The sequence below is a fragment of the Myotis myotis genome, unplaced genomic scaffold (genome assembly GCF_014108235.1).
Source record: "Myotis myotis isolate mMyoMyo1 unplaced genomic scaffold, mMyoMyo1.p scaffold_m19_p_5, whole genome shotgun sequence".
Classification (NCBI taxonomy): Eukaryota; Metazoa; Chordata; class Mammalia; order Chiroptera; family Vespertilionidae; genus Myotis; species Myotis myotis.
Window position 1 is genome coordinate 110951489 of NW_023416357.1, and position 13762 is coordinate 110965250.

Genomic DNA, 13762 nt, shown 5'->3' on the forward strand with positions numbered 1-13762 from the left:
GAGGGAAGGTCCTTATCCATCTCCACTTGCCCCGGCTTCCTGTTCTAAAGAAACATCTCCCAGGCACATGGCAGTAGATCCTGCATTCGTGGGGCTAGGGACTCAGCCTCCCCACTCACAAACCTCCTCGATTTTTGGGCCATCGTCACTGCTTCGCTGGGGTTCTGGCTCCCTGTTGGGAAGCTATGCCTGGGCCAGCACTCCCACTGGCACCAGGGTGACTTTAACTGGACGACATGGCATGAGTGGCCTTGGGTTCCCTGGCAGTAGGCAGATGTGGTTCTGGCGCTGCTGGCCATGCAACCCTGTGTGGGCCCTGTTCATCTCAGCCTGGCTTTGCCTGTGCAGCAGAGAGAACACCCCCTCTGAGAGCAGCAGGAGGTCACGTGGAAACGTAAGGCGCTGGGTCAGAGCTGTGTGAATCGCAGCCACTCCTCAGTTCCAGACACCCTTCCCGATCTAAGCACTACGTGCCCCAGGGCAGCAAGGGCACTAGATGTGGGGTGGCCAGGATGAGGTGTGTGCTTTAAACCACCCTTAAAACCCAACCCTAGTAGTTAAACTGTCATTATGATCTACACTTAAAATTCTAGATTTAAAAATCAGGGAAAGAAATTCTCTGGTTCCCCGCCCCATCCCTTCAGGCTTTCCTGGACCCCCTCCCCCAGCAGGTGCTGCTGGAAGGAGCCCATGTTATGTTTGGGGAAGATGGTTCCCACCGTGTCACAGGGTCTTCCTGAGGGAGAAGCCCTCAGGGTCAGTGTGCTGCCTTCGCTGTGTGGGCCTACCGCTCAGCGGTGCTTCTCTGTGACATAGGAACACCGCTGAGACTCCTATGCACACCACATGTGGTGAGGAAGGGCCATTTTCCTTTCTTATGGACACTGCAGGTTATGCGACAGACCCTCCCTCCTCCCACTCTGCTTTGTCTCTAAGAAATTTACAATCCACCAGTGTAGGCCTTGGAGTATTTTGCTTATTCCATTTAGTGGCTTTATCTTTTCCCTACTTAATTTTTTTTCTTAACCTAATTACCACATTTACTAAAAATAAGCAACTACAAACCACTTTAGAAAGGAGGTAGAGAATAAACAGGTAAACAAATAAAAGTAAACCATCTGTTTCCTTTGACAGGTCAACCACCTTCATCCTCTTTCTTTAAAATATCAAGACGACGTGATAAAGTCATTTAAAGAGTATTGGTACACGAATAAATAACACACACACACACACACACACACACACACACAATCTGATGTTATGGGAACACTCTCTATGGTTTCTTTCTTCCTCCTCTTACTAGATTTCCAATAAAATACAGATAGTCCGTTACAACGCACAAAGGAAAACTATTACTGACTGCCCCGACCCTTTTAATGCAGTTCCTCATGTTGTGACCCAACCATAAAATTATTTTCGTTGCTACTTCATAACTGTAATGTTGCTACTGTTATGAATCGTAATGTAAATATCTGATATGCAGGATGCATTTTCATTGTTCACGACCCACAGGTTGAGAACCTTTGGACTATATGAAGCTAAAGACATGCTAGTAACTGAGAAGAGACTTTTGATGGCATCTCAAAAATGTCTTAGGTATCCTCTTTGGGATTATATTAGCAGCAATTCTTGTCACAAACATTTTAAAATAATTCCTGCAACTGTCCCGATAGAGACTCAAGGATAACGTCATCAGTCTCTGTCCTAGAAGAAAATCCGGTTTGGGGTGCCTCTAACTCGAGTAATATAAGGAGGGTTATAAATGACCACAACCACCAGGCAGCTGGTGCCGGGCCCCTTGGCCTCCTGGCTGCACCACGGCTGCCCCAGGCAATGAACGTGGAGAGTTTATTCATATGACAGTACAGAGCATAGTCTGAATAAATGACTTCACCACGAGAAACAGTGTTTGTTTGCTGGGTTTGCACACAGATGGGTTTGTGGGTTTTCTAAATGAAGTAAAAAACACCATTTTTATTTGCAATCACTCTGCTTGTCTTTATTTAAAAAAATAAATGTATTTTTATTGATTTCAGAGAGGGAGGGAGAGAGAAACATCAATGATGAGAGAGGATCATTGATCAGCTGCCTCCTGCACGCCCCCTACTAGGGATCAAGCCTGCAACCTGGGCATGTGCCCTGACCAGGAATCAAACTGAGACCTCCTGGTTCATAGGTCAATGCTCAACCACTGAGCCACGCCAGCCGGGCTCTGCCTGTCTTTTTTTTGCAAATCTAAAGGACTAACATATGTTTCCATTCATTTTCAAATGGCTTCATCAGAGGTCTGTGGGTCTAACCACAGTGCCACCCTGGCTGGGGACTTCTGTTCTCAATCTCCACGCTAGCAACCCAGATTCCTAAGGATCAAAACAGGAAGTAACTGTAGTGCGTGAACTTGACAAATGACTCAGCGCGAGGACCCCGATGGGACGCTTAGTGGCAGGCGGTCCCCTGCTCCTACACGGGGGCTTCGATCAACACAACACAACAGCAAGAACCTGACGCCCAGAAACTGGACAAGAATGTGCTGTGTTCAGGGGATTCCTGGGGTTAGTCTGATGGAGACCCAGGAGGGTGTCCTGTCTCTGCCTCTCCCCTCAGGCATGTGTGAGAGCACTGAGCACAGGAAGCACTCCCCACCTGCGGGTGACCTTGGGAGAGTCCCTCGACCTTCCTGGGCCTCTATTTCTTCATCTGCAGACTGAAACCCAGGGATCCATCCACCAAGTATACATAGACTGCCTGCTCCATGCCAGGCTCTGTGCCAGGCTCCATGCCAGGCCTGGGGCATCAGGATGAAAAGGACAGCCCAGTCCTGACATGGACACCAGGGAGCTGAGTAGGTGGCAGAAAGCAACCCCTGTGATGTGAAAGCACATGGGTATCTCAATGATACTCATCATGGCAGTAACATGTATGGGAACCACATGCCAGGGCCTGTTCTGAAGATCATCTCCTGTGACCCTTCAACACCCACCCGAGACGATGCTGGTGTCAGTCCCATTCTGCACACAGCCACCCGAGGTGCGACGAGGCAGCTGGGGCAGGGTCCCCAGATGAAGGTGACGGGATTCCACAACCACCTGGCTGATTCCTCAGGCGTGCAGACTGCCCTCCACATGCCCCGCAGGTCTGGGGATGTGTTTAGGGTGCTACTGAACCCCGTCCTGCTTGGTATCCTCTTGACTGGATCCAGAGGAGAATGCTCGCTCTGCCCTGGCTGCTGGGCACTCACTGTCCGCTCCCTGTCACATGGCACACCACCTCCGTCAGCCAACCAGAATCAGCCAGCTCACAAGAGTGAGCACCAACCGGAAGCAGCACACTTGCTGCCCGCCCCGGCCTGAAACGCAGTTGGTTGGTCACAGTTACAGCTCAAGCTTCTTCACAAGGGACAGTCGGGCAAGAACACTGATGCGCATGCCTGCATCAGGGCTCTGGCCACTCATTGAAGCCTCACACTCCACTAACTCCTTCACCTGTTCACTCACTCATTCACTCACTCACCTGTTCACTCACTCACTCACTCACTCACTCACTCACTCACTCATTAACTCCTTCACCTGGTCACTTACGCATTCACTCACTCACTCATTCATTCACTCACTCACTCACTCACTCACTCATTCACTCATTCACTTACTCACTCATTCACTCACTCACTCATTCACTCACTCACTCATTCACTCCTTCACCTGTTCAGTCACTCATTTACTCACTCATTCATTCACTCACTCACTCATTCACTCACTCACTCACTCACTCATTCACTCACTCATTCATTCACTCACTCATTCACTCATTCACTCACTCATTCATTCACTCACTCACTCCTTCACCTGTTCAGTCACTCATTCAGTCACTCACTCACTCACTCATTCATTCACTCACTCATTCACTCACTCATTCATTCACTCATTCACTCACTCACTCATTCACTCACTCACTCATTCACTCATTCATTCACACTCACTCACTCATTCACTCATTCACTCCTTCACCTGTTCAGTCACTCATTCAGTCACTCACTCATTCACTCACTCACTCATTCATTCACTCACTACTCACTCATTCACTCATTCACCCCTCACTCACGCATTCACTCATTCACTCACTCACTCATTCACTCCTTCACCTGTTCAGTCACTCATTCACTCACTCACTCATTCACTCACTCACTCACTCCTTCACTCACTCACTCCTTCAGCCAGTACTCATTTGGGCCCACTTTGTGGCAGGTACTGAACTAGGGAAATTCTTGTCTGCCTGGAGCTCACACTAGCAGTGAAGACAAATAGCACAACAAACAGCAAGTGCGCTCACGATGAGCGGGCCTCTCCTCCTGCTCCGCGCTCAGACCTGCAGGGCTCACGTGGTAAAGGGCACAAAGCAACTGGGGCCCAGGCCCTCATCAGTGTCCAACCTGCTGCCCGTCAGACCCAGGAACCTCAGCAATCACACGGTGCCCTGGGCCCATCCCGAAACAGCAAGTCAGAGTCTCTGGAGATGAGGCCTTGCCTCCGCTCCAACAGCCCACCTTTCTGCTCTTGCTTGGCCCAGAAGAGTCTGACCCGCTCACGGATGTGCTTGTCCTCGCGCAGCTTCTTCTGCCACTGACGCAGCTCTTGGATCTCAGGATCACAGCGAACCTGAAAAATCCCCAAAGCGTGAGTCCCCCTTGAACCTGAACCCCCCAAAGCATGAGTCCCCCTTGAACCTGAACCCCCCAAAGCATGAGCCCCCTTGAACCTGAACCCCCCAAAATCATTAGTCCCCTTCCGCTTGGGTGAACTCAGCTTGTTAGCCCCGCGTGGGACCCTACAAACCAATCTGACAGCTTCCAGCTCCAATAAGCCATCTCTGCTCCGAAAGTTTACATAAAGTGAGAGCATAAACAAGGCGTGAGGCTTTGCAATTCTAACAGAGGGTGGGGAACACCCTAGATCCAGGCTGTGCAACGAAAATATAATGGGGCCACGTATGGAGTTTTAGATTTCCTTGCAGTATCCTCTTAAAAGTTAAAACAAGCTTCTGGCTTTATATTTAAGAATATATTTTATTTAAGCTAAAAGATCCAAAATGTCATTTCAACACGCACTCAATATAAAAGCATGACTGAACTTCATTGTCAGTTTCTGTGCTGCCTTCACGGTGGGCTGTGCTCACAGCACATCTCAGCGTGACCCACACACACCTCAGTGCTCAACAGCCCCTGCAGGCCAGGGCAGTGGCCCAGGCTAACCACGGTCCCCATGTCACCACAGCTCTGTGCCTACTGTACAGTGGGGTTTGAGCTGGACATTAGATACGAGGATAGTGGAAGTAATTATAATTACTCTTTTCATTATTACTATAGCTCATATCTATTGAGCAGGTATGTCCCAGGCACTGTTTAAGTGTTTTAGAAATTTTAATCATCAAAACTACCCACTGAGGCAGGAATGATGATCCCCATTCCACAGGCACGGAGACTGAGTCACAGACTGGGACGGGGTGGGACTAGGGTTTGGATGTGGGCAGGCTGTCCTGGCCATCCTGGAGGACTGCAGTGAGAGACACGGCACACAGGAGGGCCAGCCAGTAAGGTGCGAGCAAGGATGTGGGTGGGTAAGGGACACCAGTGGGCGCTGCACTTGCCTGAAGTGGGAGGAAGCATTTCATGGAGCAGGCACCTCTGGGCTGAGTTTTTGTTTTGTTTTGTTTTGTTTTTAAGAGAGGGAGAGGGAGAGAGAGACAGAAACATCAAGGATAAGAGAGAATCACTGATCGGCTGCCTCCTGCATGCCACCTACTGGGAATCAAGCCTGCAATCTGGGCATGTGCCCTGGACTGGAATTGAACCCAGTACCCTTCAGTCCACAGGCCAATGCTCTATCCACTGAGCCAAACCAATCAGGGCTCTGGGCTGAGTTTAGAAGGATGAACTAGAGTCAGCCATGGAGGAAGGGGTTGATGGTATTCCAGGGGAGGCACCAGCCTGTGCAGGGTGCAGGAGGTGCACAGCCCTGAGGACCCGGAAGTCCCATGAGAAAACAGGAGAGCCACTCGCCCTTCCCGCCTGCTTCACCCTCTCCCTCTCCACAGTGCCCCTTGAGTGGCTCTCAGGATTAAAGGACTGATTTATACATGTTGGTGTGTGTCCACTTTCTTTTGAAAGGTAAGTTAAAGTTCCAGATGCTGAGACATCTGGAGAATATGTCCCCAGGATAACGGTCTCCTGACTCAGCTCTTTATAGAACTACTAGGGGCCTGGTGCACGGAATTCGTGCACACGGGGGGTGGGGTGGGGGTGGGGGGTGCTGTTCCTCAGCCCAGCCTGCACCCTCTCCAATTTGGGACCACCACTGGCTCCTAACTTAGAGTGCCAGCGGGTCTTTATTTTTATTTATTTAATTTTTTTTAAAGGGCTAAGTCTATGATTTTTAATTAAAACTGAAAAACTGTCCGGGACAGGAATGACAGAGGACCCATCCTAGGTGGATGGGATCCTGGGGGTGGAGAGTGGGGAACATTGTTGACACAGTTGTCAGAATTCAAATGGGGTCTGTGGATTGAACCTTAATACTGTTTGAATGGAGATTTCCTCACGTGGTTTGGTGGAGAATTGTTATGCAGGAGTGTCTGCTTTTGGGAAATACACAGGGGAGTATCTGGGCAGCCTGTCATGTGTAGAGCATGCTCTCAAACAGCTCAGAAAAAGACTGGGGAGCGGCAGCGCCGGGCTTCTCCCGCAGGGGCCCCCAGCATGGTTGACTATACTGTGGAGTATGACTATGATGCTGTGCATGATGATGAATTAACTATTCAAGTTGGTAAAATCATCAGGAATGTGAAAAAACTACAGGAGGAAGGATGGCTATAAGGAGAACTAAATGGGAGAAGAGGAATGTTTCTGGATAATTTTGTTAAGGAAATTAAGAGAGGAACAGAATCCAAGGATGACAATTTGCCCATCAGACGGGAAAGGCATGGGGATGTAGCAAGTCTTGTACAATGAATAAGCACCTATGGACTTCCAGCTGGAGGAATTCAGCCACATCTGCCAACTAAAAACATTAAAAAAAAAAAGATCAAGAAGCGGCAATGTAAGGTTCTGTTTGAGTACATTCCACAAAATGATGACGAACTGGAGTTGAAAGTGGGAGATATTATTGATATTAATGATGAGGTAGAAGAAGGCTGGTGGAGTGGAACCCTGAACAATAAGTTGGGACTGTTTCCCTCAAATTTTGTGAAAGAATTAGAGATAACAGATGATGGTGAAACTCATGAAGCCCAGGAGGATTCAGAATCTGTCTGGACTGGGCCCACCTTATCTTTCTCCTCTCAGGGGAATGGGAATGAAACTGCACCCGGATCGGTGACACAGCCAAAGAAAATTCGAGGGACTGGATTTGGAGATATTTTTAAAGAAGGCTCTGTGAAACTTAGGACAAGAGCATCCAGTAGTGAAACAGAAGAGAAAAAATCAGAAAAGCCCTCAATCATACAGTCACTAGGATCCAGAACTCAGAACACGGAGATAACAAAATCAGACACTAAAGGTAAAACAAAAGCTAAGGAGTATTGTAGAGCGTTATTTGCCTATGAAGGTACTAATGAAGATGAACTTACTTTTAAAGAGGGAGACATAATCCACTTGATAAGTAAGGAGACTGGAGAAACTGGCTGGTGGAAGGGTGAACTTAATGGTAAAGAAGGAGTATTTCCGGACAATTTTGCTGTTCAGTTAAATGAACTGGATAAGGACTTTCCAAAACCAAAGAAACCACCACCTCCTGCTAAGGGTCCAGCCCCAAAGCCTGAGCTGATATCTAGAGAGAAAAAGTATTTTCCTGTAAAGCCTGAAGAAAGAGATGAAAAATCCATGCTGGACCAGAAACCTTCTAAACCAGCTGCTCTACAAGTTCTACCCAAGAAGCCTACTCCACCCACCAAAGCCAATAATTTATTGAGATCTTCTGGAACAGTGTACCCAAAGCGACCTGAGAAACCAGTTCCTCCACTACCACCTGTAGCCAGGATTAATGGGGAAGTGCCTGCCATTTCATCAAAATTTGAAACTGAGCCAGTATCAAAACCAAAGTTAGATTCTGAACAGTCACCACTTAGACCAAAATCAGTAGATCTAGATTCATTTACAATTAGGAGCTTTAAAGAAACAGATATTGTGAATTTTGATGACATAGCTTCCTCAGAAAACTTAGTCCATCTCACTGCAAACAGACCGAAGATGCCTGGAAGAAGGTTGCCTGGCCACTTCAATGGCGGGCATTCTCCAACTCAAAGCCCAGAAAAAATCTTGAAGTCACCCAAAGAAGAAGATAGTGCCAACATAAAGCCATCTGAATTTAAAAAGGATTCTTGCAACTCTCCAAAGCCATCTCTGTACCTTTCAACACCTCCAAGTACTTCAAAACCAAATGCGGCTAGTTTTTTAACTCCATTAGAAATAAAAGCTAAATTAGAAGCAGACGATGGGGAAAAAAATTCCCTGGATGAAATTGAAGCTGAGATGATTGAACTGCTGTGCATTGTGGAAGCACTGAAAAAGCAGCACGGGAAAGAACTGGAAAAACTACGAAAAGATTTGGAAGAAGAGAAGGCTCTGAGAAGTAATCTAGAAGTAGAAATTGAGAAGCTGAAAAAAGCTGTCCTATCTTCTTGAAGAGGCACAAACCCAGTATTTATAATGAAATGGGGATTCAGAGGCAACACTATGAACTTCAATTTACTTGTTACTTAAAAATAACAAATACTGATGTTGTGGTAAAGAAATATGAGTATATTAACTATAATATCTATAGAAAAGCGGGGGGGGGGTGAATTTTTTTTATATATTTTGCTTTGCCAATAAGAGGGGGAAAAGAGGCCTTATTTCTTACGTGCTGGGATTGCAAACTTCTTTTTTAGTTTGCTTGAAAATACTACTGAATCTGTTTTAAAAAGGAAAATTCATAATGGTTTTTTTTATTGAAATGTATTATTTTTAAAGAGATCTATGCTATAAATATGGTGATATCTTTACAAATAGTCTGTAAAATATACTATTTGAGAGGGACAAATTAGCTTTATAGTAACTATTGTCACTACGTTATACTTAGGGGATATGTACTTTTGTGTATATATATAAATATGTATTTTTTTCTTTCACTTTTAGCTTCTTACCCAGGATGACACTGCTGTGCCTGTTTGTTTGCAGTGCTGTTTATATTCTGGGCGATGTAATGGGAGTTTTCTAGCTGTATCCAGATTACTCACTCATGCATATAGGAATATCTAATGAATTAATCAAAAGAATTTCTTCTGCTTTTAGAATATTTCATATTGCTTGCACTATAGGAAAGATTTGGAAGAAGAGAAGGCTCTGAGAAGTAATCTAGAGGTAGAAATTGAGAAGCTGAAAAAAGCTGATTTATAAAAGGAATTTAGTTAAGATATATTGGATTGTTAAATATATTTGGAAAAATATGAGCTATACTTTAAATTCATTGGGTATAAAGAACTAAAAATGTCAATTTAACCCTTAACTTGTTGTGCCTAAAAACTACAGCACATACATGATATGCAAACACCAGCCTTATTGCTGTGCTTTTCTGCTTATTTTACAGGCTTCTCTATTACCCATTTCATAATGTTGTGATTTAATCCTTTATGCCCCTTCCTCTGATTTTTAATAATTGTAAACAAAACTCAAATTTTCAGAAGTTCAGTGTGAGGTTTCATACTTGGACAAGTTATCATTGTGTAAGTGCTAGACTTTACAATGTTTAACTGGCCTAACAGAGCAAACTAAGTGGTGGGGATACTTCGGACTGTGATTTAGGAAGCAGCTTCATAAAGAGCGTTAGTAGATCATTAAATCGTAGCTTATTAAAACCAAATCTAGTTGACCGTATTAAAAATGCATTTTCACAAAACGGATGAATTAGCAGTTCCTTCAGAATCATTTATGAACAGGTGGATATTTTAAAGTGTTATATGTGTAGTCTGAAAATGTCCATTTTTATAATAAAAGTAGAAATTTTACATTCTTCATTTGCAAAATAATTTAGATTTTAAGATTGCTTTTATTGCAAATGACTTAGATTTTGAGTACCCTCTATCATGCTTCCTTTTTATGTTATTTTAAAGCACCAAACCAATATTTTCCTTTAAAGTTTTGATCTTATAATTCTGAAATCTTGTATTAATTTTGTCACATTTCAAATAAAATAACTAAAAAAAAAAAAGACTGGGGGAAATGGGCATATATGTGTATAAATGCACACACTCACACACAGTCTAACCTTGCCACTTTCGACTACACCTTGTGCACCTGCCTACTTGTTAAGATCCATAACTCCAGAATCAAGGTTTGCAGAGCGTCCTCGGCCATTGGGCCATGGCCAGGGTGCAGGAACCCTGCAGACAGACCCGCAGGCACAGTGCCAGCTGAGGTCTAACAGGTGCCACTGTTTTCTTGTTTCCGCTCCAGTATGTGAACTGGGGTCTGTTTCGCGATGGGTTCCGTTGGGGCTTTGGCATTTCTGTGCTTCCTGGTGGCGTCTGGCTGTGTGGGATGGCCAAGCTGGCGCTCCAGTGGATGCTGGCTCCCTGAGCCCGAGAAGACTGTGCGTTAAGTACGGAGAAAAGATTGTGTCGTAAGCAAGTTCAGGCTGCCCCATTTCAACCTTAAGGAATCAACAGCACCCATCACATACGGTGTCCTTTCGATGGAAACACAGAGTGCTGCCCTGAGCACGCACGGTGCCGGCTCACCGGGGCCCACAGACTAGCAGCGATGGCCACTTGCGGGTGACATCGTAGAGTCGTGATGCTGAGGTGATGCCGGGAGTGAGTCCGCTGCCAAGGCCACATCCTGGCCCACAACCTGACCCACGTCCGGGCCTACGCCCCCAGTGAAGCCTGTGGTCGGGCACCAACCGGCGGCTAGGGGAACTGACATAGCCATGTAGGTACCACTGCAGTTTCTCTATGCACTTTTAAACCATCTGCGTTCTTCCGGAAAAAAAGGGCTTTTTCTCCCACTCTGGACAGCCACGCTCCCCCAGAGGCGCCCAAAGACATGGGGCCTACCTGGCATCCCAGCCTTGCTGACCCCGCGAGCCACTGCCCTAACAGCTCCGACCTCTGCAGCCCTCGGCGCAGCCCATCAGCGCCGTCCAGCGTGGTCTGTCCAGCACAGTCCGTCCATCTGCAGGACACCCAAGGCCACCCGGCCACACACACTCGGGCTGCTCCTGCCTGGACTCCGCTTTACTGCGCCTGGCAGTGGGCCCGGTGTGCCTGCATGGAGCTGCCTCAGTGACTGCACTTCAAGAAGCTGCCCTTTATTTTTAAAAGACTGCACCGCACACACCCAGCCTTCAGCACCTCCCCGGCCTGGGTAAGGGGCCGCCAGCATTTTGCAGGCCAGCAGCGCCCCTGATTATGGCAGGGATCCCCTCTGGGGTGCTGGGCTGGACTGGGCTAGCGGCTACCGGTGGTTTGAAGGCCGGCCACGCTCCTGATCCAGGCGGGGTCCCCTCATGGTGACCTGCCGTCCATCTGGTTGTGACGGCCCTAGTCTATTATTAGTATAGACTAGTGGCCCAGTACACAAATTCATGCACATTGAAAGAAAATTATCTCTATAATAGAAGTGTCAGAGATGAAAGAAAATTAGTAAAATGTATATGAAAATAATATATAAATTGATTAATAAATAAACAATAACAACATGATATAAAAACAACAAAGACATGATATAAAAAGAACAAAAACGTTATATAAAAACAACATTGATATAAACAATGACTGATAAATTAATTAAACTTATTCTAACACTGAGGCCAGTGTCAGACGGGGACAAATCAATTCTTTGAATCAGAGCAACCTCTCCACCGCAGATCCTGTTAATACTTCAGTTTAAATTATGTTAGGTCGTAATCTTTTGATAATAAATCTAGTACCATTACAAAGACCCCATTTACTATTAAGATTTCTCAGTAGCATGATAATTGCACCTACTTTCAATTCTAATTTAGACACCGCATTCCCGAAGGAGTAATATTTTTAAGAAATTTGATGAGAAAATTTTCCTTTTCGACATCATCCATGGAATCCATCATCCATGGAATACAATTACACTGTATTCTCTGAGTCTTAATGTAATATCCATTCACCATGTGGGAAAAGAATAGGATACATCATTACATCTAATGTAGGAAACAGGATACTGTTTTGTTTCATTTTAGTGGCATTTGGATTATTTGGATCTGGTTTACAATGAATGAGCAAGTCCCTTTCAAAAGGAGGTCCTCCATCTTCATTTCTGAATATGACGGCAACTTCGGTTACACAGGGATAATTATATCTACCCGGATCACTATTATAATCATATTTAATCACCATTGTTACTTCTGTGTGCTGCCGCCACTTTCTTTCAGCTTCAGAATGTCAACAAAAACAACCAAATTCACAATTGACAATGACAGATCAAACACATGTGTGCGATTGGTGCCAGTGAGAGCTTTATGTATATAGATAAACTTGCTTAATTAGACCTGCTTTCTGATTTAGCTAAACTTTTTCCAGCCCAGTAAAGCACCCCGACTTCTCTTTCAGGTAATTGTCAGCAGCACAGCAGTAAATATCAACACGAAGCAGATTATTATTGTAGACCACGCAGGGAGAACAAAGGGTGAAATATTTAACTGCAGCAGTGCTTGACTATATTCTGTGCAGTGAGAAAACCTGAAGTCATTTTCAAGGTCCACCATTTCTTCTTTTCAGTCGGGTCAAGTTTCTAAACTTTCTAAATCTCCACTTTCTGGCTAATGAAAAGAAAATAGGATTCTACTGAGTCTCCTATCTACCTACTCCAGGACTTCTGTGAGGATCAAATGAGATGAGGCACGGGAAAACGCTCCACAGACATTTGGTTACAGTGTAAAGTGTTTCCACGTGAGGCTAGTTGCTAGGAAGAGGAAGCGAGGCATTGCTATGTGACATCATTACCCGGATGGTTGGACACTTAGCATATTAGCCTTTTATATAGATAGATAAACACTGCCCCTTCGCTGGCATCCCCGTGTGAGGGGCTCTGTTCACTGGAGTGAGGGCAGCCTGGTGTCCGGGGAAGAGTCACCCATCCTGGGGTCGCACACTGTAGCGCAAGCCGGGCCTCACTCTCCGGGCAGTGGCCCTGCCTGTCCACCTGGAGCCCCAGTGCCCTGAGTAGCCTCCTCCTGGCCTGCAGCCCAGCTCAGACCTGCAGGTCTGACCTCCAGAAACTGCTCTCTCAGCCATGGTGGGAGGAGGGGGCCACAGGCTGCTTAGCGGGGCAGCTCCTCCCAGTTCTGCTGTGTGTGGTGAGGTTACAAAGTCAGGCCCAGCCCCTGCTCTTCTGGATTGCTGCTGGGTCTTGTGACTTCCCACTCTGGGCATTGGATCCAGGCTCCTACTGTGATCACTGCAAGTTTTTGAGTTTCAACTCTTTAGAAGCACTCACTCAACCAGCCTCTAGGACACAAGCTATCCCCCAGGCCTGGACTGAGTCTGGTCCCCATCAACCACCTCACAGCCCAGAGCCCCCACTGCCTTCCTCCTCCTCCATGGTAGGCTCTGCCTTCTCTCTTGGTAATCTGGGAGCCTGCTGCCCCTCTCCCACTATATTTTCACTGGAGGCAGCAGTAACCCTGATTTTAAAATTGTGAAAAAATACACAGAACAAAATTTACCATGTTAACTATTCTAAAGGGCACAGTTCAGTGGC

The 13762-nt window shown here is 46.1% G+C and overlaps 2 protein-coding genes across 3 annotated transcripts in view; one reads left to right on the top strand and one right to left on the bottom strand.

Moving 5' to 3' along the window:
• Positions 1 to 13762, bottom strand: part of IQCK (IQ motif containing K) — a 127181-nt gene that overhangs the window by 20715 nt on the left and 92704 nt on the right. For both annotated transcript variants that reach the window (XM_036310271.1, XM_036310270.1), the window contains one exon: positions 4541 to 4652. In XM_036310271.1, the coding sequence (XP_036166164.1) occupies positions 4541 to 4652 (112 nt within the window). The remainder of the gene's footprint in view (positions 1 to 4540; positions 4653 to 13762) is intronic.
• LOC118656704 (CD2-associated protein-like) lies at positions 6748 to 8686 on the top strand. Its single transcript, XM_036310256.1, is given in 1 exon segment — positions 6748 to 8686. A coding segment is annotated over 1 exon segment (1923 nt). The 5' UTR covers position 6748; the 3' UTR covers positions 8672 to 8686.